This window comes from Rhinatrema bivittatum, chromosome 3 (genome assembly GCF_901001135.1).
Source record: "Rhinatrema bivittatum chromosome 3, aRhiBiv1.1, whole genome shotgun sequence".
NCBI lineage: Eukaryota > Metazoa > Chordata > Amphibia > Gymnophiona > Rhinatrematidae > Rhinatrema > Rhinatrema bivittatum.
In genome coordinates this window covers 451,985,887-452,013,329 of record NC_042617.1, presented here as the reverse complement: position 1 = coordinate 452,013,329, position 27,443 = coordinate 451,985,887, and the positions used below count along the sequence as shown (strand labels likewise).

The 27,443-nt window shown below is 41.8% G+C and overlaps 1 protein-coding gene across 10 annotated transcripts in view; it reads left to right on the top strand.

Annotated features, from left to right (window-relative positions):
- ROCK2 (Rho associated coiled-coil containing protein kinase 2) overlaps positions 1 to 27,169 on the top strand; it is a 442,704-nt gene extending 415,535 nt beyond the window's left edge. For 7 of the 10 annotated variants that reach the window (XM_029595904.1, XM_029595908.1, XM_029595903.1 and 4 more), the window contains 2 exons: positions 20,949 to 21,043; positions 25,708 to 27,169. In XM_029595904.1, coding sequence (XP_029451764.1) covers positions 20,949 to 21,033 — 85 coding nt within the window. In that variant the 3' untranslated portion in view covers positions 21,034 to 21,043; positions 25,708 to 27,169. Of the gene's footprint in view, positions 1 to 1,245; positions 1,308 to 20,948; positions 21,044 to 25,707 lie in introns of all 10 variants that reach the window. The other 3 variants (XR_003855695.1, XM_029595905.1, XM_029595907.1) reach the window with 3 other exon arrangements.
- The last annotated feature ends 274 nt before the right edge of the window (positions 27,170 to 27,443 follow it).

The window sequence follows — 27,443 nt, the reverse complement described above, 5'->3', positions numbered from 1 at the left end:
AAGGTAATAGATTATGTGGCATTCTAGGAGACTCTGGAGCTAAAATGAAAAAAGCAAGATTTAAATGATTTGACAGATGCCCATATATATTAAGTGATAAGATTTTTATGGTTGATGTAAAATTAAATTTCAGCAAATTTTGATTCATTAGAGTTTGTGTATATTTGAGACAGATATAAGCCATTCAGTGGAACAATTAGAATGAAAACATAAAATCCTAAAGATGTGTGTGAGATCTTCCATTCCTAAATTCTGAAGATGTAGAGGGGGAAAAAGAGAAGGAGCAGTAGTGTTAAAGGCAATTGGATCTTGAAATTTTGTTTTCTTATATCAGAGTGAGAAAGATGTTCTCAAAGATAGCTGGACAATCACATGGGGATAAGTGGATGTTAAAGGTAGGGAAGAGGGTTAAAAGGGGATAAGTGTTCAAAACGACATGAAGTAGAGCAGGGTCTTTCCATCATATCCAAGATGTGACTTCCAGAAAAGAAGAAGCAAGAAGTCTAAGTAGAGAGGAAAAAGTTTGAAGAAGTTGCTATTTGTTCATTGTCCTAATTTCATGGAAGGGCGTCGTAAGTAGTAAACATTTTGGTGTGTGATGCATCAGACATTTGGGCTACAGGTCGACACATTTTATATGCATAGTGTATTTTGCCATCCATAGTTTGTAGCAAATGAAAATCTCAGCATTTGTAGTTTTCTATCTGCATTATTATAACACTGGGTGGGATGGACTGGGGAGGGCATTGGATCCTTCACAAGAAGTTGGAAGTCAGTGTGTTAAGTGATGAGTAACAGATGGCATGGTGTGCAGTCAGAGCTGTATATGGATTGAGTCTCTCGATCTGATCTTGTTTCACAGGGCATGAAGGCATAGTGTCAAAAGCCAGGCAGTGCCTTCCAGGTCCTCCCGTAACACAGTAGGAATATATAACACCCTAATACGACCTTGACAACTAATAATTTGCTTGTAGATAAACTTTCATCTTTATCTCAATAACTTTGTCTCCATAATTGATCCTGAAAAATAATAAAACAATTGTCTCTTCTTTCAGTTCCACATTTTCAAAATAAACAAACAAGATGCCTCTAGGCTTTCTCTTTACTGATTGGTATTGGGCAAACTTGCTCTGTTGTAGTACTACTTAATTAATAAATTAATTTCTTTGATAAAATGTTTTAATGCAGTATATGTGGTAGAATTTGTTCTCAATTTTATTTTTATTTCATTGCAAATTTTTGTAGTTCTGGCCATGCCCTACGAATTGTTCTGCACTGATTTTCTGTTAGCCTTTCCCATAGCAACAGTAAGTAATGGGATGACATCTCCTCTAGCATGGCATGCTGACAACACTAACAGGCAGAGCTTATACACTATATAGTCCAGAAATGACAAATTTCTAGCAAAACAATTGTTAGAAAGCGTCAATTGATGTTAACCTATGATATGTAGATATTGATTCCAAATTATTTTTTACATAAATGTAAATATTTGTCATTTTAAGGCTTATGTCAATTTTTCCCAAACCAGGCCTGGAGGCTCATCTAATAGATCTAGTTTGCCATACATATCAAATGTGGATGTTTATATATACTAGAGCATTAGTTTATGCAGATATAATGCATATTCATTGTGGGTATCGAGAAAAGCAGACCCGTTCAGTGAATCCCCAAGACTAGTTTGGGAAAAACTGCTCTGTCTCATTCCATTTTATGCATAACCAATCTACAGTGTTTCATTACTTCAACTCTTCCACTAAAATGCATCTGTATAATTACTAATGCAGAGATAACCTTCTTTTAGTGCAGTGTGTTACTGAAATTTATCAAAAAGTCTCAGAAAGCTTTAAAGCTGCTTGTCCTTTTATCAGATATATGATATGTATTTCTGTACGATATGTGAAATTTTATATCTACTTTTTTCTGTCCCATCTGGTTTTTGACTGTGATTAAACACTGGGTGAGCATTTATTTAAGACTGGATGATAGAATCTTGTCTCCTTTTATGTAAAATACAGGCATGGTATTAGCAGATGTGATAGATCTGCAGGTATACTGTTAAAATGTGAATAAGAGTTGTTTAATTTCAGAGAACAGATGTGATTTTCAGGAAAATGGCTCAAATAATATAAATACTTAAATAATGTCTGCAAATAATATATTGCAATCTGCAATCAAATGTTAAACTATTAGTCACTTTGTAAACCTGATTACTAACAAATACATTCCTTATATAATTACCAGGATTCAGTTTGATACTAAAGGGGCGTATTTACTAAACTGCTATCAGAGAAATGATGCATGAAATTGGCAAATAATGTGTATTATCAGAACATTTTATGAATTATTTCCCTTATCACAACTTAAATCAGGTGCAATAAAAGTTTAAAAAAAGAGCAGCATTCCTTGCAAAACAGCTTATGATTAAGCAAGTGGAGTAGCATGGCTCACAAAAAAAAACTTTGAGCTGCACTGCGCTTGAAAGTTCAGTTAACATTATTAGCATGACAGTGTTACTTGTATTGTCAAAGTAAAACATAAAAAGGTAAATTTTCATAGGGTTTAGTCTCCTAAATTTTGGAGTTAAGCTCCTAAATTGGCTATTTTGAAAATTTACTAGAGCTGAGTCCCTGAATTTAGGATACTTGTTTGATTAGGCACATAAATTAAGTGGGTGGCTATAAGGGCAGAACTAGGGTGGGAGAACAAAGTTAGGTACTTAGATGCCTAGTGCTGAAAATCAGTACTAATATCAGAGCCTAAATCAGACAAATGAATAACAGGACCCTAAATTTATGTGAAGTTTCAGCTGAAAACTTAGGCTCCTTTGAACTACACAGCAATTATGAATAATATATAAAGCAATCTCCTTTCTCTAGAGTGAGACAAATGTGTTTATCCGTCATAAAGATAGGTGTGTGGGATTCAAAAAAGCTAGAAAAGGCAGACCCTAATTACTTCAAGTTATGATACATCTGTTTTGCTTTAGCAAAAAACAAAATGAGCCAAACCTTATTAAAATAGGGAATCAACAAAAAATCAATATAAACAAAAAAGGTTGACACCCCTCTTGTCTTAATAGAAATGTTAATATTACAAATCTATTTGCATGATTAAAAATAAAAGATTTTATCAACTATAACATTTTTATTAATGTGAAAAAAATTTTCTTTGTATATTGGATCAAAATTAGTTCAAAACCATATACACATTGTTCACAATATGTTATACACAAGCAAATATTCTTCTAAAAACATGCCAACATCCATACTCGCACAACTTACATTAAAATATAGACCATAATGACCCTTCCTTGTACATACCAGGATCAGACCAGACTGCTGGGTTATGCCTCCCTTCCAGCAGATGGAGTCAGAGAAAAGCTGAAAAGCACCCATCATATAACCTGGTGTGCCACCTGTGACCCCTCAGTATTTCTCTGACTCCAGCAGATTGAGAGGAATAACCTGTGGTCCTGGTTCTGTCTAAATTTCTTGGGATTTGTTCCCGACAGGTTTGATTTATTAATGCAACAACTTTGACTAAATCTATTTAAAGTTTAATTCCTATACAAAAAAAAAAAAAATTTCTAACAGTGAAGAAGCAGCTAAACACTGGCAGGCAAGGCAGGGCATTGCCCTACAGCTTTATTCCTGGAGACTTAAATTCACTGACCCGGTGAGCTGACGGGGAAAACTTACCGGTGGGCCGGTCACTCTCCCCCTCCTCGGACAGATCAGAGATGTCTCAAGTCCTCTGTTTTACTAACTTAATTAGACTGGCTGTCCACTGAAGGCTGACTTGAAAAAAAAAATAAATATATACTAAATCTGGATAAGAGTAGTTTATTTTTACCAGTGGTCAATTCTTTTTTCAGCCGTCGCTTGCACAGATTCTACCGGGCCACCGCAGGGAATGGAGATTTCATCCGGCTGCTTCCCACGATCTTTGATGCTGCGTGGCATTGTTTGTACCGCTTGTGGAGAGCCAGGGACCCAGCTCTCCCGCGAAGGCCTCTGCTCCCGGTGTATCCCCGGGGGCGAGGGGCCTTTGCAACGCTCAAATTCAGGATGGGGGGCGGCCATGCAGGGTCATGCGGCTCACGCGGTCGGCAATCCGCTGCGAAGCAGAGGCCTGGCTCGCTCCCGATCAGCACGGGAGCAGCGGCCATCTTGCCTCCAGCAGAAACAGACGCGGATTTGTCTGAGGGGGGAGAGGATCTCCCTCCTCTATCCCGCCGGCCCTCAGCCCTCAACGACCACATGACTTGCATGCTGACTCGATGACTCCTCCGCCTGTGCCCCCGGGGGGACCCTTAAAGCAACAGCATCCTTTTTCTTCTCAATTTGTGTTGCTTTTACACAAGGCATACATGGAAGCTGAGACTGATTGGGAATTCCAGTCTCCTACCCAGGCTAAACTTTTTAGAGCTTCCAAGGATCAGGGGGAGGCCTGATCCTCGCACTGCTTGGCCGGATCCGGGGGATGGGCTGTCGGACCCTCTTATTTCAGCGGATCCGGAGATTCAGGATCCCTCCACCCAGACTGGGGGTGATGAGGTGGAAAATGCCACCCAGGTGGAGGGGGATGATCCGCAGGTGCTCCGTTTGTTCCACAGACAGGAACTGGATCCTTTAATCTCCCATGTACTTCAGGAGCTGGAGATCCCCATCCCACAAGAGGTGTCTGATAACTCCCCAGGGTCTTCGGGCTCCACCCCCAAACTTTTCCTTTCCATCCGAAGCTTTTCCAGCTCATGACCCATGAATGGGAGACCCCTGTGGCCTCCTTGAGAGTTAGCAGGGCCATGGAAAAGTTTTACCCACTTCCCAATGAATCGTTCGACCTCCTTAAGATCCCCAAGGTAGATTCGGTGGTCACAGCCATAGCAAAGCATACTACTATTCCTGTGACGGGAGGCACAGCACTCAAGGACCTCCAGGATAGGAAGCTGGAAGTGTTATTTAAGCAGATTTTTGAAGTGTCCGTTTTGGGGATGTGGGCCGCAGTATGTAGCAGCCTTATGCAAAGGGCTACCCTCCGTTGGGTTCAACAGATGCTCACGGCCCAGGACCTCCCTCCGGGGGAAGTTGAGCAGGCGAACCGAATGGAATTGATGGTAGCTTATACAGCTGATGCCTTGTATGATCTCCTTCGTACTTCAGCACGTATGTCTTCGGTGGTGTCTGCCAGGCGACTTCTATGGCTACGTAACTGGTCGGCGGATGCCTCGTCCAAGTCTCAGCTGGGTTCCTTTCCTTTTAGGGGGAAATTGTTTGGAGATGAACTCGAGCAACTTATAAAGGCCTTGGGAGACAACAAGGTTTACAAGCTCCCGGAGGACAAACCAAGGTCGGGTCGCTCACCTGGTGCCTACAGGGGCCGTTTTTGGGGACAGCGCCGTTTCCGGTCTGGTAGGGGTTCCTCTTCCTATAAACCTAGACAATCGGCTACCTGAGCACAATCATGGGCATATTCCTTTCGTGGCAGACAGCCTCAGCATACTGGAGCTACCCATACCTTTGCCCACAACAATAAATATCCCCAATGAAGGGGCGCCAGCCCATTCCTCAATTTCAAGGATCGGGGGTCGACTTTCACGTTTTCGAGAGGAATGGGTCAAGATTACCTCAGACCAGTGGGTTCTAGATATAAATCACGGTTACGCTTTGGATTTTGCTCGACCCCTGCAGGATCTCTTCCTGCAATCGCCCTGCAGGCCCCCGCAGAAGCAACAAGTTGTCCTCCAAACGTTGTCCCGGTTGAAGGCTCTCGGGGCCATTGTTTTGGTCCCCGGAGCCGAACGCTGGACCGGTCGCTACTCCATCTATTTCGTAGTACCCCAAAAAGGAGGGCTCCTGCCGGCCGATATTGGACCTCAAGCAGGTCAACAGGGCGTTGCGAGTGCCACGGTTTCACATGGAGACGTTGAGATCGGTCATTGTGGCAGTCCACAAAGGCGAATTTTTGGTTTCTTTGGATTTGATGGAGGCCTACCTCCACATAGGAATCCAACCACACCATCAGAGGTTTCTGCGGTTCATGATCATGGGACAACATTACCAGTTTTGTGCCCTACCTTTCGGGCTAGCAACAGCTCCCCGCGTGTTCACCAAAGTAATGGTGGTAGTGGCAGCGAGCCTTCGGCGGGAAGGGATCCTGGTACATCCCTACCTGGACGATTGGCTTATAGCATCGGTGGGCAAGTCCGGTCCTCGAGGGCTGCAAACCAGTCGGGTTTTCAGGATACCCCTAATGAATATGCATGAAATAGATTTGCATACAACTGAGGCAGTGTGTATGCAGGTCTCTCTCATGCATATTCATTAAGGATATCCTGAAAATCCGACTGGTTTGCAGCCCTCGAGGACCAGAATTGCCCACCCCTGGCTTATACGAACAAAGTCGGAGTTCCTTTGCACGGAAGTGGTTCGTTCGGTATTGCGCCGACTACGGTTCCTAGGCTGGGTGGTCAATTGTGCCAAGAGCCGGTTGGTTCCCTCCCAGGTGTTGGAGTTTTTAGGATTCCGCTTCGATACTGCCATCGGCAAGGTTTCACTCCCTCTGGTGCGGATGGACCTGTTGATGTCTCAGGTACGGCGCCTATTGTCTCTTCCCTCACCCGTGGTGTGGGACTATTTGCAGGTACTTGGTTTTATGGCGTCTACTCTGGAATTGGTTCCTTGGGCTTTTGTGCATATGAGACCTTTGCAGAGGGCACTACTTTCTCGTTGGGATCCCAAGTCGGAAGAGTTCCACCTTCCATTCCCTCTGCTAGAACCGGCCAGATCCAGTCTAGATTGGTGGCTAATTCCGGATCACTTACTGCAAGGGGTGGACCTGGAGAATCCTCAATGGATAATTGTGACGACCGATGCCAGCCTCTCCAGTTGGAGGGCGGTTTGTCAATCACAGTCAACGCAGAGTCTTTGGAAGCAGTCACAGACCAAGTGGTCCATCAATCGCTTAGAGACCAGGGCGGTTCATCTGGTGCTGCAGCAATTTCTGCCCCTGGTCCGTCACCGGGCAGTACGGATTCTGTCCGACAATGTGACCACCGTAGCCTACATAAACCATCAAGGGGGTACAAGAAGTCGCCCCGTGGCCAATGAAGCAGACATGTTAATGGCCTGGGCAGAACGCAATCTGGCCCGCATTGCTGCGTCTCCATAGCCGGGGTCGACAACATTCAGGTGGATTTCCTCAGTCAGCAGCGGCTAGATCCTGGAGAATAGGAGCTATCCGAAGATGCGATGCGGCTAATTTCGAGCCGGTGGGGGACCCCGCCGCCTAGACTTAATGGCAACGTGACTGAACTTCAAGGCGGCCCGTTTCTTCAGTCGCAGAAGGGAGCACGGATCAGAGGGGGTGGATGCCCTGGTACTCCCCTGGCCGTCCCACATTCTCCTTTATGTGTTTCCTCCTTGGCCATTGGTAGGAAAGATATTATGACGCATAATCTCATCACGGACTGGTGATTCTGGTGGCCCAGAGTAGCCACGAAGACCGTGGTTCGCGGATCTAGTCAATCTAGCGGTGGACGGTCCTTTGCACCTCAGTCACCTGCCGAACCTGCTCCAGCAGGGTCCAGTATTTAAGAACATAAGAACATAAGAAAATGCCATACTGGGTCAGACCAAGGGTCCATCAAGCCCAGCATCCTGTTTCTAACAGTAGCCAATCCAGGCCATAAGAACCTGGCAAGTACCCAAAAACTAAGTCTATTCCATGTTACCATTTCTAATGGCAGTGGCTATTCTCTAAATGAACTTAATAGCAGGTAATGGACTTCTCCTCCAAGAACTTATCCAATCCTTTTTTAAACACAGCTATACTAACTGCACTAACGACATCCTCTGGCAACAAATTCCAGAGTTTAATTGTGCGTTGAGTAAAAAAGAACTTTCTCTGATTAGTTTTAAATGTGCCCCATGCTAACTTCATGGAGTGCCCCCTAGTCTTTCTATTATCCGAAAGAGTAAATAACCGATTCACATCTACCCGTTCTAGACCTCTCATAATTTTAAACATCTCTATCATATCCCCCCTCAGCCGTCTCTTCTCCAAGCTGAAAAGTCCTAACCTCTTTAGTCTTTCCTCATAGGGGAGCTGTTCCATTTCCCTTATCATTTTGGTAGCCCTTCTCTGTACCTTCTCCATCGCAATTATATGTTTTTTGAGATGCGGCGACCAGAATTGTACACAGTATTCAAGGTGCGGTCTCACCATAGAGCGATACAGAGGCATTATGACATTTTCTGTTTTATTCACCATTCCCTTTCTAATAATTCCCAACATTCTGTTTGCTTTTTTGACTGCCACAGCACACTGAACCGACGATTTCAATGTGTTATCCACTATGATGCCTAGATCTCTTTCTTGGGTTGTAGCACCTAATATGGAACCCAACATTGTGTAATTATAGCATGGGTTATTTTTCCCTATATGCATCACCTTGCACTTATCCACATTAAATTTCATCTGCCATTTGGATGCCCAATTTTCCAGTCTCACAAGGTCTTCCTGCAATTTATCACAATCTGCTTGTGATTTAACTACTCTGAACAATTTTGTGTCATCTGCAAATCTGATTATTTCACTCGTCATATTTCTTTCCAGATCATTTATAAATATATTGAAAAGTTAGGGTCCCAATACAGATCCCTGAGGCACTCCACTGTCCACTACCTTCCACTGAGAAAATTGTCCATTTAATCCTACTCTCTGTTTCCTGTCTTTTAGCCAGTTTGCAATCCATGAAAGGACATCGCCACCTATCCCATGACTTTACTTTTCCTAGAAGCCTCTCATGAGGAACTTTGTCAAACGCCTTCTGAAAATCCAAGTATACTACATCTACTGGTTCACCTTTATCCACATGTTTATTAACTCCTTCAAAAACGTGAAGCAGATTTGTGAGGCAAGACTTGCCTTGGGTAAAGCCATGCTGACTTTGTTCCATTAAACCATGTCTTTCTATATGTTCTGAGATTTTGATGTTTAGAACACTTTCCACTATTTTTCCTGGCACTGAAGTCAGGCTAACCGGTCTGTAGTTTCCCAGATCGCCCATGGAGCCCTTTTTAAATATTGGGGTTACATTTGCTATCCTCCAGTCTTCAGGTACAATGGATGATTTATTGATAGGTTACAAATTTTTACTAATAGGTCTGAAATTTCATTTTTTAGTTCCTTCAGAACTCTGGGGTGTATACCATCCGGTCCAGGTGATTTACTACTCTTCAGTTTGTCAATCAGGCCTACCACATCTTCTAGGTTCACCGCTTCTGTCTAGCAGCTTGGCTTTATGAGAGGAGACAATTAAGAAAGAAGGGCTACTCAGAAGCGGTTATTACCATGCTCCTACGGGCAAGAAAAACTTCTACAAGTATTACCTACATTTGAGTATGGAAGGTGTTTGATTCCTGGTGCCGTGGGTTATCTTTGACCCCGCAGCAAGCCAATATTGGTCACATTCTTGCTTTTTTGCAGGACGGTTTACAGAAAGGTTTGGCGTACAGTTCCCTCTGAGTGCAGGTAGCAGCTTTGGGCTGCTTTCGTGGTAAGGTTAATGGTGCTTCCATCGCTGCTCACCCGGATGTGGCACGGTTCTTGAAAGGGGTCAAGCATTTGAAGCCTCCAGTCCCTCCTGGAGTTTAAATTTGGTTCTCTGTAGCCTTTGTGAGTCTCCCTTTGAGCCTTTGAAGCGGGCTACGTTGAAGGATTTAATGCTTAAGATGGTTTTCTTCGTGGCTATCTGTTTGGTGAGATGAGTTTCGGAACTTCAAGCTGTGTCTTGTCGGGAGCCTTTTCTGCGTGTCTCTGATTCGGGGATTTCTATTCGGACGGTGCCCTCATTCCTTCCGAAGGTAGTCACAGCATTTCATTCAACCAGTCAGTCGAGTTGCCAGCATTCTCTGTTGAGGATAGGGAGCTGAGGAAGTTGGATGTCCGTAGAGTCCTTTTGCAGTACCTAGAGATTACTAATTTGTTCAGATTGTCGGATCATCTTTTTGTGTTATGGAGCAGTCCTAAGAAAGGTACTAAGGCTTCTAAGACTACTATTGCCCGCTGGTTGAAAGACGCTATTGCTTCCGCTTATATAAGTCACGGGTGCCCAGTACCAGAGGGTATTAAGGTGCATTCTCTTCGTTCGCAATCGGCGACATGGGCAGAAAGCCAATGTGTTTCGCCCCAAGAGATTTGTCGGGCGGCCACTTGGAAATCTTTGCACACTTTTGCTAGACATTACCGGTTGGATGTCCGGGATCCGAATGTGGATTCCTTCGGCAGTAGTGTGCTTCGAGCTGGACTCTCCACGCCCCACCCCTTTTAGGGCAGCTTGGGTACATCCCAGTAGTCTGGACTGATCCTGGTACTTACAGGGAAGGGAAAATTAGTTATTACCTGTTAATTTTTGTTCCTGTAGTACCAAGGATCAGTCCAGTCGCCCGCCCATTGGAAGGAGAGTCCGTATAGCATTGTATTTCTCTTGGCAGATTGTCACAGACTACACATCTACGCGACATCGTCTTGTTGGTTTGAAAAGTTTATATGCGTTATCTTTTTTCAAGAGTTAGTTTTTGAATTGATCTACTTATTAGCTGATGAATAAAATAAAATATATTAAATTACCATAAGTTCTAAGACCAACCATTTCTTCTGCTTTGATAATGATTATACTGAGGGATCGCAGGTGGCACACCAGGTTATATGATGGGTGCTTTTCAGCTTTTCTCTGACTCCATCTGCTGGAAGGGAAGCATAACCCAGCAGTCTGAACTGATCCTTGGTAATACAGGAACAACTAATTTTCCTTTAATTCCAAAAATCCAACACGTGCCCACCAAATAATTAGCAATCGATCACAAAAATCCCATATCTAAGCAATAATCTTCTCACGATATTCTTGAATGAACATCCAAAGATGTAAATGCTGCTGTTAAAGAAATAGCGCTCTTAACATATTCTTAAATCCCAAAACAGGGCACAGTTAAATTGATGATGTTTCTTTACTGAGCATTAAAAGTACATTGGGGCGATGGGAAGTTCAATCCTTGAGTTTATTTGAAGATGCACAATGACCCTGAGTAAAGGCATTTCAGCAACATGGTTTTGAGGAGATTACCATGTGAACTAATCACTGAATGCTATTATATATTAGGGATGTGAATCGGTACCGGACTCGTTTCCGGTATCAGGTTCGGGTAAAAACCGCAGGAAATCTTCGTTCCTGCGGTTCTTAGCGGTTTTTGTCGGCTGTCTCGTAACGGAAAAAAAAGCCACACCCCAACCCTTTAAATGTAATTATTTTTAATCCCCCACCCTCCTGACCCCCCCAAAACTTTTTTAAAGTATCTGCCGGTCTAGCGGGGGTCCCAGGAGCGATCTCCCGCTCTCGGGCTGTCTGCTGCCAGTAAACAAAATGGCGCCAGTGGCCCTTTGCCTTTATCATATGACAGGGATATCCGTGCCATTGGCCGGCCCCTGTCACATGGTAGGAGCAATGGATGGCCGGCGCCATCTTAAAAAAGTTTTGGGGGGGTCGGGAGGGTGGGAGATTCAAAATAATTAAATTTAAAGGGTCGGGTGGGTTTGGGGGTTGTTTTTGAGTGCCCTTCCTAACTATTATATATTAGTTACAAGACAGTGACTGCAATATTTTAGGTGCAATTGGAAATACTTTGGTGTGTCGTAATCCACTAAAGAAGGCTGTTATATGATGAAGCAAAGGCCTTTGTCGGGGGTCCAAGAACTACTTAACAACATTGTTTTAACTGTGCCCTGTTTTGGGGTTTAAGAATGTGTTAAAAGCGCTATTTTTTTTAACAACATCATTTACATCTTTGGATGTCCATTCAACAATATAGTGAAAATATTATTGCTTCCATATGGGATGTTTTTTGATCGATTGTTAATATATAGGGAAGGGAAAGCCTATTCTGAAAGGATGGGCTCCACTTTAAACCAGTATGGAACCCAGCTTCTGTTGCCAATGTTTAAAAAAGAGAGCAGCTTTTAAACTAGATCATGAGGCAAGCTGAAGTCACTCAGGAGCACATGGGTCAAAATGAAATATTTTCAAAGGATATTTCATTTTGGGGAAGTTAGAATATCCCGATAGAGAGGTTTTGATAGTGGTAGACATAGCCCAGATGAATTTAAATAAAGAACATACAGAAATAATTCCAAAATACCAATTTTAGCTGCTAGGCAAGTGGTGAATACAATTAGAAAAACATGCCCTGAATTGTCTGTATGCGAAAGCCAGAAGTCTAAAAAAAAAAAAAAAAAACAAGATTGGAGAGTTAACATATATAGCACTGAACAAAAATGTATACATAACTGGCATTTCAGAGATCTGGTTGGAGCATAACCAATGGGACATTCCAATATCAGGGTACAAATTATATAAAAATGATAAGCTAGGTCAAATTGGTGGAAGAGTGGTGCTGTATGTTAAGGATGGCATAGTCAAACAGAATAAAATACCTGCAGGAGACAAAATATAATGTGGAATTCTCTATAGATTGAAATTCCATGTGTGATGGCAGAGTATAGCGGTGGTGGATTACTAACTTCCACCTGGCCAGGATGAGAAGAGAGACACAAACTAGCCGATGCAATACCATGTGCTACAGCCAGCGCACAGCTTAACACGTGATTAGATGCGAGTCCATAACCCCCAATGCAATACAGGATTAGGGTGTCCAAAACGTGCATCCAGTCAAGCGCATAGCTATAGCACTTATCACATATAAATTCCGTGTAGATGAGGTTATTAGCTAATTCCTGCGATTCAAAAAATTTCCGGTGTGGCCAGTGCGCCCATTGCAACACGGCAAATTTTACACCAGCCTGGGGCTGGTGTAAGATTGGGCATACTCAAAGGGTATGCCTGGAAAAATAAAAATTCCTGCTTTCTGTGATTCCTCCACTTAGTATCGTTGCGATACTAAATAGGAGGAACCACAGAAAGCAGACTGAAGTAAAAAAAAAATATGGGCACCCAATATAGACACACAAGATAGACGTCTAGGCCGTGCATCTTGTGCTGGTATTTTATGCCAGTATCGGGGGGAAACAGACACTCGTATTGAGTGTCTGTTTTCTCAGCCCGCACTGACAGATACTTCTTCTGAGCACCCAATGCCAAGGAGGCTCTAGGGACATACAATTTTCCCTAGCGCCTCCTTTTTAGTGTGACTCCTCATTTAAATAATGCATCGTATGCCCAGGAGAGGTGGCTGGGCGCTTGTTAAGAGAGCAGGCGCTCAATCATGTGCACCTGTTGTATGCCAGCTGATATAGCATCAGCCCAAAAGTGAAGTGCTAACAGATTAGGAAAGCTAACAAATTAGGAAGCACAATAATAATAAGAAGTTCTCCAAGGGCAAGCAGGCATTCAGCTTTGCTCTCTACCTCACATCTCTGTAAGTGTTTTTCTAGAGCTTCAGATGTTTTCTTTCCTTTATCTTAAGGAAGTTTTATTCCTTTTCCCTTTTTTCTTCTTTCCTGTGACTGCACAGCAGCATGGTGGGCCTTAGTCACTGTGCAGTCTGAAAGAGTCTTATTTCTTTTGAAAACAAGAAAGAAAGAAAAATACTGCACCTGTTCACTATTTGTGTCCTCTCCTTGCTCTGTTTTTATACCTTTTGTTCGGTGCTGCAGGACTGACTATGTGACGTCTATTGGTGATCCATGTAGGCCGCTGAGCATGGGACTCGCCTGAGTTCTACCCAGGCATGAGCTCCATGTCGTTTCACCGATCGATATCAATGGAGGTCAGACAGTGAAGATATCAAGGACCAAACCATTCCTATTGTGGGGGGAGAACTCATCCTCCCCACACTCAGAGGAACTAGCCGCCATAGGCAGAAGCCCTGGATGATGTAGCCTCCCCTTCTGCTTGCTAGTGATGGCCTCTATGTGGCAGAGTAATGACACCAACCTCTAGCATAAGGAACCAGATCTACCATCGAGCGCCATGGTTCCCTTTGATGCTGTTGGGTCCGACTTCGATGTCGATGCCCTCAAGACCTCAGTGCGATCAATGCTGCTATGCCCTCGATGCCTGTGGTGCCATCAGTATCACAGACACCCTCAATTCCATGGAGGTTTGTGCATGGCCACCCTTGTTACTGTTGAGGTATGTGGCCCCGATGCTGCGGCAGCCCTTGATGCTATCGAAATACTGAGGCATCCAGGCGCAGTGGTCCAGTGCCCTCGAGGCTCCTTGGAGGTGTCTTAACAGGGTATTGAGCAGCACAGTGCTGGCCCATCATGGGCTGTGGCTATTGGGCACCATAGATACCAATGATCTCAGGGGCCCTGAGCCGTTGGGATTGGGGGGCATCGGAGACCCCACCTGGATTCGTGCATTAGCGAGACTATCGTCAGCTATAGCCACTGGTGATAAATGCCATCGAACTTGCAGCATCGACAAACTTGGAAGAATAGGTGAGCCGAGGGGAACAGTCAATGGCACTGGCAGTCATTGGTTCCTTTGGGCATCGATGAGCCATGATGGGGCTGCAGAGCCTCTGCCTGTAGGAGCCCCTAGCATGCTTGGTACTGCCAGTCTATCAATGCTTTCGGGCACCAGGATCTCTATCGGTGCCACTGGGTGGTTAATGTCTGTGGGCGCCTATGGCACTGGGGATGCTGCTATATACTATTGAATTTATCCTGATTCATTCAAGCGCCATCGAAGCCTGTGTGCTGCATCATTCAGTGTCATTGATGTGACCTTCATTGGTGAGCATGATAGCACTATGGGTGCTACAGGCACCATCACCACTGTGGACACCAGTGCATGTGGTCGGATGCTGTAGGATATGGCCGCAGAGCTCCATGGCCATCATCTGTCGCCATGGACGTTGCTGTTGTCGTTCCATGAGGCAAACTAAGGTGAGCCATTCCTGTTGCAGTTTCAAGGGCTGTGTCCAGCCTCTTTAAGCGTTATCAGGTACTGGAAGGGGTGATGCCATAGAACACCCACCACCATGCCATACCCAGCACACCAGTGGTACTGGAAACACTGTCTTCACACTGTTCTTGTTCACTCCACTGTGAGTTACTATGACAGTGGAGTGCAGCATGTGCAGTCTAGTGTGGCAAAGTATTTACTCCGAGCACCTCGAGCGATGGCAGACAGCATGCTCCCTGGCTGTGCAGTTCTCAGCCAAGCCAGGGTTCTGCCTTGTCCTGTCATTGTCTCTGCTTCCTCACCAGTTCTAAACCGCAAAGTGCTGGGGAGCAGTGGCAGGAAAGGCATTATCACACACTCAGTGATTTGACTTTTGGCAGCGCATGGCAAGTGGAGACCACTGTATGAGTACTGGTTGGCATGGTTTTACCGCGGAGACACTTTTTTCCAGTTGTTCTCTGCTGTATGAGTGTCTGGTGTGTGTGTGTCCCTCATGGTGAACACAACAGTTTGTGCACTACATCCACAGGACTGACCTAGGACTGCAATCCTGATCAAACCCTAAGGGGAGTAGACATCAGGTGGGTAGTGTTGGGAGTTCTCTCCTGCCTCAGAAGAGGCATATGTCTTTTGACCCCTCCCATGTCAAAAATCCATTTTGAGGGGAAGCCCCTGAGGCTCCATCCCTGGCATGTTTATCTCTGAACCGGAGCCTCGATTTTTTGAATCAGTGCATCGCCTGAGAGGCTAGGGCCAGGGAACAGCAACAGTGGTCACTGGACCGTTTTTGCTGGGGCTTCTCTATTGATTACTGTGGTGGCCTACTCCTTCTGAGGGTAGCTGCCAGTGGTGGATTTGTCTCTTCTGAACCTCAGCAATCAGTGAGTGTCACTCAGCTCTCATTTGGAGAGTTGAAAGGTTTTTGGCATCGGGAGGCCATGATTCCCATTACACCTCTACCTTCAGAAAGGGGAGATTTGACAAGGTTCCAGGGCAACCCTTATGGGTTCCCCTCTGGATGCCCAATTATCCACCCTTATAAGGGGTATCCCTCGTTCTCCGTTCCTGGGGAAGGGATGACACTGCTTTTGACTGGTGGTTGCTCTCTGTTCCTCACAAGCTCCAAGAGCCGGTAAAGCGGAGGCGCTCTCCTTAGGTTGTTCTAAGGCACAGCAGGTCTATTGCATGAGGGAGCCTCTCCAGAGTAGCTCCCAGGTGAACCTTAAGGGATTCTCCCATCCAGGAATCCCCTTGATACCTGCTAAACTCAATGGGCCACTTATGGCCAGTCATTCTCGCCTGCGGGACCCTGCCTCAGTGAGGAGAGTTTTAGTTCATCTAATTGATGAGTATGCCTTTCAACCTAATGCCAAATACATGGTTGAGGGAGTTGGGGGACGAGGAACCCCTCAACAGAGGTGCTGCTCTTGGTTGCAATGGCTTGCAAGCTACACTTCCCCATTTTAGAGAGAACCCTGTCTGCAGACAGTGGAGTCTTGGTTCATTCAATGCTTGTTCCATTACTGGACCACGTGCTTCCTTGCGGGAAGTAATTGCAATCTAGGGTATTAATGTCTAAACCAGGCGCTTGGCAATCTGTTTCGAGATTGCCCTGGTCCTGGTACCCTTAGGGTTTCTAGGCCGGTGAAGAAATCCTGTTTGACAGTGGTTTGCACTTGTGGCACCCCAGCTTCCTGTCTCTTAGTGGACTGTTTCTGGATTTCTTCCCTGGGAATTTGCTCTGTTTCATCTGTTCCAAGCAGGCTGAGGGCTCTTTCTCAGTGGGTAACTCCCTACTGGACTCGGCAGTGAGTTATTCACTTGTGATTGGGATATACAACCTAGCGACGTGTGCTTACTCTAGCAGTCCAGTGGCTTGCCTCCTTGTGTTCTCGCTCCCTCCAACTTCCAGTTGAATTCTCAGGGGGAGGGGGGGGGGGAAAGCTAAGGCATTCCTAGTATATCTCAGTGTATACCTGCAAGGAAAGATTCACCAAATTTTACCTATATTTTCGCCAGGCTCTGGCCAATACTGCCTTTAGCTCTTCTGCCTTCCTGCTCACCTGACCTATCCTGTAGACAGGATGGATAGATCTGCCCTTGACAGGATTGCAGTCTGTGGTGAGCTTCAGGTCTAACTTCTCTCCCTGCTCGGGAGTTTGGGCTAGCATCTGATTTAGGGGTTGCCTTCATCCCCTGAAACTCTTGTTGCTGTCTGGCATGGTCAGTTAGGTCTGGTGATTTGACACACAGAGTCTATTTAAGGCCCTCCAAGGCCCTGCCATTATGCTGATTATTCTCCAAGCGTAGCTTGAGCTTTCTGCCCATTGTGCCTATCAGCCACACATGGGCATACCTCTGCAGAGACATTCTGTCCTTCAGATGTCAGTGGACCGCAGTTTCTTTCTGGGGAGTTTTTCAGGCCCCAGTTAGGTTTTTGGTTGTCTTCTAACACCAAAGGAAACTATGCAGTCTTCATCCAAGAGTTCTTCTCTTGTTTACATCCCTAGGCTTTTCCTGTATCCAGAAGGTTCTAGACCTACTACCGTTGTCAGGGTTTACTGATCCGAAACCCTGCTTGTAATGTTTTTGCGATGCGAAGTATGCTTCTGCTCGCACTCGCATCACTCCTTTGCCTTGGGCGCCCCTGCTACACATGAGGTTTTTGTCTCAGTCATTTATATGGTTTTTCTTTGTAGAACCCAATTCTTCAGCCTGGACCCCTTGTGGGTCAGCTGTCTCACAGGCAAGAGGGAGAGTTCTAGTACTTTCAGCACTGTACGGTTTCCCACTTTGTCCTGTGTGGACAGCCTATAGTTAGGGATTCAACCATGTGCGAGGACAACCATCCTGTTTGTCCTCGGAGAAAGCAGAGTTGCTTTCCTGTAACCGGTGTTCTTTGAGGACAGCAGGATGTTAGTCCTCATGAAACACACCTGCCTCCACTGGGAGTTGGTTTCTCCATGTATTGGCTATATTATGGCCTGAGGGACTCTGCCTGGGAGCAGGGTGATGGCTACAGCTGCACATGCTCAGTAGGGCATGTTTGAAAGTTCTAAATTCTTTGAGATCAAAGTTCCATGCCAGGCTCCATCTGATGAAGTCACCCATGTGTGAGGACAACCATCCTGCTGTCCTCAGAGAACACATGTTACAGGTGAACAACTCTGCTTTTTACTTACCCCAATATTGATTGGGTAAATGTCTCATAGGGACATGCTAAGGAAGTAAAGTTTCTAGATGCTGTAAATAACTACTTCATGGACCAGCTGGTCCTGGAACCGACAAGAATGAAGACTACTCTGGAGTTAATCCTCACTGCAATGCAGGATCTGGTGCAAGAAGTAATTGGTTGGTGGAGCAATTTGGCAATAGTAACCATAATGCAATCCAGTTTAACATAATCGCTGAAGGGAGGACATTAAGGAAAACATGTGGACAAGGGTGAGTCAGTTGATATAGTGTATCAGGATTTTCAGAAGTCGTTTGCCAAAGTTCCTTGTGAGAAACTCATAAGGAAATTAAAAAGTCATGGGATAGGAGGCAATATCCTATTGTGGAGTGGTAACTGGGTAAAGAATAGTAAACGAAGTAGGACTGAATGGTCATGTGTCTCTCATTGGTGAAAGGTATAAAGTGATGTGCCCCAGGGATCTGTACTGGGAATGGTGCTTTTAAAAATATATTTATAAATAATCTGGAAAAGGGAGTGAGGAGTGAAAAGATCATATTCACAGATGATATAAAATTTTCAAAGTTGTTAGATCATGAACCGATTGTGAGGAACTGAAGGAGTTACTTTAATATAGGTGAAATGAAGACAAATTTAATAAACAATTAAAAAAAAATAGTAGAGTTTACCTTCCATATGAGAATCAGATTGGCCTATATAATTCAGATAATACCATAAATCATATGCCTTTATCCAAGATACATAAGTTATCTTAATGTTTATCTGGCATATGTTGCTTTTCATAATTTAATAGAAATCAAATGTGTTTTTGCATTGTCTCTAGATTTTATGTTCATTAAGGAACAGAGTTGTGTTATTTGATGGTAACTGTATTCTGAGAGACCTTACATGTCTTTCTGATCCTTTGTCATGAAAGGTTGCTTGATAGAAATGATTTCAGGACAGTGATGCAAGCTTTTTGTTATCTTGTTTAGACTACTGCAACACCCTTTTTATATAGGACTTCCAAAGTGCTATTTACGGGCATTGCAAGTATTGATGAATGCCACTTACGTCTCTGTTAAGTGTTGGTTGTCCAATGTCTGCTCACATTTCCCTAATTTTAAAAGTACTACATAGGCTTCCTCTCGAGTAATGTATTCATTTAAAAAATTTAACATTAATACATCAGATATTACATGGCGAGTGTCCTAGCTATTTGAAAGCACTAGTACAAAGATTTTGTCCACAACAAAGTTTATATTCTATCAACAGCTAGTAATGATTCCTGGTGCTAAAGAGGGATGCTTGCATAAAACCTCTTTGTTGTGCTTTTTCTCAGATAGCGCTGGTCTTTTGGAATTCTGTTTCAATAGATATATGATTGATTATAGATTATCATTGCTTTAGAAAGAAATTGAAAGCCTTTTTAATACTGCTTTTAAATGTTTGTTTTATGATAATTGTATGCGATGTTTGTTCACAGTAACTGTATGAAGATTGTTTTATGATTGAAGTTTTATTATTATGATCCGCTTCGAACAGTTTTATGGTAATGAATTGCGGTATACAAATATTTGTAAATAAATAAATGTTACCAGCACTTTCTCTCAAAGTAAATGAATTAGAAACTAGACTGATTTATCCAGCTTTTGTATGTCTTCAATAGAGATGCATTAATGTTTCATAATTATCTTTCCAGTTGCAGTACACTGCTTTTAAAGAGGAAATAAGGAAGGCATCTCAGAAGGCTAAGCCCTATATAAGTAGTAGATCTGCTTTTGAAACCGGCCCCAGTTTTCACAGTGATGAAATCACTAAAAAGCACTGCCAGTCTCTAAATCATTAACTTGACATTACTCTGTCACTAGTACTCTTTTTAACTGGAGTAAATTTCAAAATTAATCTAACTGATGTTTGCTCTAGATGAAATTGAATAGAGTCAAGTGCACATTATAGAATTTTATTTGGATATTCATATTGAAAGTAGGATTGCCATCTCCACAGAAGAAAATACTGATCATAAATGTGCTCCCTTCCCACTCCATTCCAACTACTGATCATAGATATGTTCTCCTCCCCACCATTCCATCTACCACTCCATTTCTCCACTCAGTGTATTCATATGCTCCACCCTTTTCCAGGCCCTGCTCCAGGGCTCTTTGATCTCACTCCTTCCCACCCATCCCCTGTCATCTTGGGCTGCTATAGCAGCCCAGTAATGCATGTACTGCAATATAACCCATGCTCATTGACCCTGCAGTGGCTACTCTTCAGGATTGCTGTTTAGAATGGAAACACATATCATATAAGAGGGGCTACTATAGGGATCTTAAGTACATGCTATCTCTGTGTGCTGCAGGGAAGGGGAATGGGGTTGTAATGTCTTTGTCCAAAACAAGTAGATATTTTACATCTCTTTACAATTATTAGCAAGCAGGAACAGGGAAACAAAACACATACCAATATTTTGTTACACTACCTCTTAAAATAAACTATTTTGCATTAAAAATATATACAATGTATAATATAAAACTTTCAAAATTAAGTCCAATAAATGTAATCTTAGATTGCTATGACTTATTGGACGAATAAAAAAAGATGTTATGTGTATGAGTTTCCAAGATGACACAGGACCCTTCTTCAGAACTGACCATTTTTTAATGCAAGGTGGAATTTTGATTTTCTCCAGGATTAATAGAAACATAGAACATGAAGGTAGATAAAGCCTATACAGCCTATCAAATATGCCCATCCACAACTGGTACTCATTTTTACTTTTAACTGTTAAATCTTGTAGTTTTTAATGGCATGGTGCAACTCTAAATGTAAAACCTCCTGTTACAGATTGCTAGATTTGGCATTTAAAGACTGGGATTGGTCAGTTGATGAGGTTGATGAGGATGATGATGATGACGTTTTTGATTTCTGAAGAGAACTGGGTAAATCAAGTTGTTACAAGTGGATTGGATTTCATTTTCTTAGATATTAGATAAAGCATGCTTTTTGGCTTTCATTTTGAGGAAATATATCTATTCAATTATGTTGTAGTACAAAAAAAATCTATAAATGTGTTGTATATAAATGCATGCAAGTGTGTGTGTGTGTGTGTGTGTGCACGTGTGTGTGTGTGTATATATATATATATATATATATATATATATATATATATATATATACACACACACACACACACAAGTATATTTCAATATAATAAAACAGTCCCATACCTGAGAAATCACTAAAGTCACAATGTGCAAATAGATTTCTCTACAAGCTTTTGACGCGTACCAATATGTGCTTATAACTATTAGTTAAGGACCTTCCTATACATGGCTGAAATATCCCAACTTTTTCAAAATATATATATTCCCAAAAGTACATCTGTTATATAATTAATAGGTCTACAATTATTCTTATGAAAATGTTTTAAGTTGCATTTAAAAGTTTACAATATATCATGTTATAACTTCCAAAAACTTAACTTTGTTTCTGGTCAACACCCCAACATGGGTCCTTGTTTCAAAATTCCTGTTATCTCTGCATCAGGGGAAACATTTTGAGGCAGCATTTCTTAAACAGCATCTGAAAATTAAAAATAAACAGTGGGCAGAGCTGCCAGTAATGGGATGCCACGTCTATTCTCTATAGCTGGAATATGCGGGACTGACGCCACAACGTAATAACATGCACGTCATCTCAAGAGGGAATACCATTTGACGTCTATGTTTAGTCCATTTGATGTGACAGAGTTTAAAAATCTAAAATTGTTCTCGAGTTTAAACGTACTTCCATGTCTCCCTCACATTCATGTACCTGTTCAGTTGCTGTCCATTTAAGATTGTCAAAATTATGGCTTCCAGGTCGAGATACAATGCCAGTATTCATTTAATCAGACTTTGATGGCCCTCTTTGTATGGCCCACACTCAACAAATTATATGGACAGAAAATGATATATACAATCCATGTAGAGGTGTAATCTGTATAATTCTTTACTACAAAAGTCTCCCCCATGTCAAGCCGAGACCACGCTGCACCAGTGACTATGTGCGCAATGGGAACAGATGCAACATATATTATAGCTTTGTTGCTCTGCTCGTTTTTGTCAACTGGGGGACCCTATACTAGGTAAAACTGACAAAATGATATAATCTTTGATGTTCTGGCTCCTTATGCATCTGAAACATGGTCTTTTATTTAAGACTGTGCAGTACCAAAACGTGACAATGTCTAGAAATAATGGTGCCTGCTACTGCTCAATTTGCAGAATATCTAAGTATGCATTTAACTCTTATAAATTTCTTGGGATTGTTTGTATAATAATTAATCTCTGCAAAGATACCCTTTTTATATGCTAATCATAAAGCTTTCTAAGGATATCCTTTATCCAAAAATCTTTGTGTTAATATATATGCTCAAGTTTTGAATTCTGTTGGATATGAACACAATCACGAAATCCTTAAAAACTGACTAATTGGGTAGGTGAAAGCTCTCAAATCTTAACAAATTATTATGGTTGGATGCCTTCCAAAACATAATAGTAGTCAACCGACCATCCTGTTTGTAAATTCGGATAACCAAATATTAAATTGATTCATTACTGAATTCTAAAGAAAATTGTAAATTATAATTTAATGAATTAATCCAAATGTGAAACTGTTGAAGATCATCCCTTGAACTAGTCCGAATAAAGATGTCCATGTATCATTTCCACATTTGAATGTTGGAGCACCAATAATCTGGCCTTTTGTATTAAAGGATCATACGGATTACACCTCTACATGGGTGGTATATATTATTTCCTGTCCATGTAATTTGTCAGATTTGGGCTGTACAAAAGGCCATCAAAATACTAGAGTTGCATCACAACCTGGAAAGCATCTGTACCGATGACGGAACATTGCATTGATCAGAGCCATAATTTTGACGATCTTAAATGGACAGTGATTAAACAGGTATACGAGTCTTGGTGTGGCGGTGAAAGGGAAGTGCTTTTAAACTCAAGAGAACAATTTTGAATTTTTAAACTCTGTCATGCCAAATGGAAGTTGAATGGTATTCCTTCTTGAGATGATATTCATGTTATTACATTGTTGTGATGTCAGCCTGGTGTATTCCAGCTATGGAGAATAGATATGTGGCATCCCGTGATTAGCAGCTCTGCCACCAATGTATATTTAAATCCACTATGTTTCTTAGTTCTTCAGACACCGTTCAAGAAATAATGCCTCAAATTGCTTCCCCTTGATGCAGAGCTAACAGGAATTTCGAAACAAGGACCCATATCGGGATGTTGCCCAGAAAACAAAGTTAAGTGCTTGGAAGTTATTATATGAGTTGTACATTTTTAACTGCAATTTAAAAAATGTTCATAACTGTGAACATTTCATGGACTTTTGGGAATATATATCTTGAAAAAAGATATTTCAACCACATATGACTGTCCTTTACTAACATAACATTTTAGAAGCACATATTCGTATAGTGTCAAAAGCTTGTAGAGAAATCTGTTTGCATTTTAGTAGATATGCAAGTATACACAGGCTTACAGCAAAACAAACCATCAAAACATTTGAGAGAAAATTGCTCTCTCTTAATTACCTCCACCCCTTCCCCAAACCTGTCCCCAACACTCTTTCTCCCTCCCCAGCCTATCCCAACAGTGCTGTCTCCTCCCCCAGATGCGGTTCTCATCATTGCCCACAGTTCATTCCCATCCCATCTCCCTCTCCCCAGTTCCATCCCATTCACCAATTGTTCCTCCACACCAGCTCATCATCATCATCTCTCTCAACAGCCCTTCCCCTAGCCCATCCCCACCACTCTCTCCCCAGTCCATTTCCATCATTCTCTCTTCCACCCCCAACCTGTCCCCACCATTTTCTCTCCCCTGCAAGCCCACCATCCCCACTATTCATGTTCTCCTCCCCCCCCCCACACACACCCAGCCACAATGTGGCTTAAATTGATGGCCCCCACAGTCATTGATGCGCCTGATTTGGCTCAAAACCACCTAGCTGTACCTGAAATCCAGGTGCAGCCAATGCCTCTGTTGAATAGCACTGCATATGCATTCCCTGCTTCTGTGGCCCCAGCTCCACATTAGCCTCACTTCCAGCCTACAGTGCCACCAATGTGGCTATTGTTAGGGTTTTCTTCCATCATCCTACCCCAAAACAGCTATCAGCACAGTGTCTGCCATACCAGAAAATGCACTTCTGGATGCAGCTGGATGCAGGCATTTCCTGGAAAACCAGACTCTGAGTATAATTATATAAAATATATAGAGATTGGTTGTGCATATTTGTTTATATATAGATACATTTTATGTTTTTGTGATCCGCTTTCTTAACTTGAAAAATTACATATTTGTTAGTCAAAAGAACCAAAACCTAATTACTATGCATTAACTATTGCATCCTGTTTGTTATACTTTTCTTGCATTCTGGGTGTCATAAACATGTAAAATAAATTATAGGATCTAAGGTAAGTATCATATCAAGGGAAGTTATAAGAATAATCTTTATCAAATGTGTTGAATGTATTCCAATCCTTGAAATGGCCCCTTTTATATGGCTTCACTAGGAAACCAATGATTTGCTAAGTATTTTATGCCTTGTATGGAAAATTGATGATATGTAAAATATAACTCCTTGAAAGCAGAAGAAGCATGCCTATACTACATTTTGCGGTTAAACCTTGCGAGTTTCTGCATTTGCTTTTGATGCCTTGTCAACAGTTCTGTGATACTCAGCTTTGACTTAACTTGACCGTGACCTTGCAATGTCTCTATCATCTGTCTGTCCTCTTGCAAAATAAGGATTGCAGTTGGGTTTGCAGTGATGCAGATTCTTTGACAGCTAGTGTCTAGTGTGCATGACAAGTGTGTGTGTGTTAAATCAATGGGTGGACTGCATGCTGCTGATCACCAAATATTGAGTTATTTGTATGGTGTCATAAAGCAGTAATGTAAATGGGACATCAAGATTGGTTTTGACAGCTTGGTTCCTAACTCTGGGCCTTGGATGATCTATTTTCTTTTCCTATAAATGACTAATTTAGTGATTTACAAAATCCCAGTTTAACTGTTAAAGAAGATAAAGATTAGTAGAGCAAGGCAAAACCGGGAGAGAAGATACATTAAAACCTATTTCATGTTTTATTTATGGAAAACAAAACAAAAATACCATAAGAAGTCATGCTTCCATGAATGTTTTCTGCTGTCATGAAAGACTTCTTACACCTTTGGTCTCATCATTCATGATACCATCAGAAGGCCTTAATTACAGGTTTTGGAAAGTTGCCCTTTATTATTAAAAAATACAATATATTAACACTGACAGTAATTATCCAGGCTATCCAGATAGCATCCTATTTTTTTGAAAGGCAGCTTTTACCTTATTTTCAATATGTGAGTAAGCTGTGCCCTTTAGAAAGACAAAGTATTAAAAGCATTCACGTTATGTTAACATTGTGCAGCAAATGGTGGCACTGGTTGCATGTAACCATGATGAAATAAAAAAAAATAAACCACAGGAATTTAATGCCTTCCAACACATGTTGCATCATTTAACAAAAACCTCTTTCTTTTTTGTTCTTTTTCAGCTAACTGCCTTCTGTGAATGCAGTCATTTGAGGTGATCATTTTCTTCCAGGTCAAATAAGACTGAAAAACACAATATGATACCCCAAAATATATGAAAACCTATATTTTTTTTCCTGAGAGACTGTGCTATATGTATCAGAAGTTTACAGATGTTTTTGCTGCAATATAAACTATTAGTCTCTGAGGCGTGGCCTGAAGTCCCTTTGTAGAGGCAAAGCAGGAGGGTGGGTGCATCAAATCAAGAGTATTTGGGCTTGCTGGGACACCTTCAGTACTCCTTTAAACTATTGTTACACAAAGCCTTCTTGGCAGACATTTACACTACATGCAACTAAAGGACTGAGAAGAGTGAAGATATAAATGGGAAAATTTACTGTATGTCAGCATTCAGAGACACCATCACCAGGACACTTCCCAGAAGGAAAAGAAGAGTTGATCAGATTGGAATAGCCAGCAACTTTTAGAAGTGACCATAATACTGTGTATATATTTATATTATGCTGTAATACTGCAAGAGGGTTTTGAGAACTTCACACACTATTTTTATACACACAAAATTGGATACCATTAATTACTGCAGTTGCAACTATGCACATGTATAAAGCCATAATGTTGAACAGAGTATATCAGTCCTAACCATAAGCTGCATGCCAGTGCTCAGCAGCAAGAATAGTAAGAAATTAGAAGTGTATTGCACCAGTTGTGTGTGTTGTCATCATGGGCAGTCCTCTTTCACTTATCTGAATGCCTTAATTTAATTTTTTTCAAGGTCTTTGCCCATTCCATAAAAATGTTTCAGCTCTTAGTATGCGAATTTGCTTTTGTGGGAAAAAAAAATAAAATTAGTGCACTATTTTTTACACACCATAACTATATCATTGAATGTTTATCAGATGGTTTTTGAAAAAAAAATTGGTTACAGGAACTTTAAGAGATCATATTAGAGCTAATATATCTTTGAAGCCTACGAGCAGTTATCCAGCCAGCTCTTCTACAAACCTCAGTATTAGTCACTGACTTTATCTTGCCCTTATTAAGTGCTATAAAACTGTTTTGCCTTGTTTTGTGTACTATCATTGATGTATTTTTATTTCTTGAAAAGGAAAGCATCTGTGACTATTTTTACATTGTCACTGCATGTATACAAGGACTATCACAAACTTAAAAGTAAGAAATACTGTAGATGTATTTTAAATTTTTGGATACACAGTTCTCTAGCACTTACCTGAAGATGTAGAAAGATATCTTGGTAGTGTTTGGAGTACTTACAGCTGGGAAGAAGGGCCTAAAGGCACCTGAATCAGATTTTTTTTTTTTTTTACATGATCTTATACAAAAATATAATTTATGTGGGCTCATACATGCTGTATTCATAAATATCCCAGAAAATGCATGTTTTATACAACTACAGTATGCTGAAATGTTACATATTGACAATAAAAGAAATTATGTAGCCTCCTATTTTGACTTTATCTTGTGTGATATAATGTGATATTTTATAATAATTGTGATTTGCTTCCAATTAGTCTTCTAAACCGGTTCCAGTATATACCAAGGGTAATGAACCAAATTTCAATATTTTTTGTGAGGAAGTCTGGGTTCTAATAAACTGTAAGGAAATATGTCAAATAATTTTTGTTAAGAAAATAGTAGTTGGTGAAACACAAATTTGAAGAAACATGATCTAGGGATGACTGGAAAGAGACATTTATCTGGGTAACATCGGATGTAATAC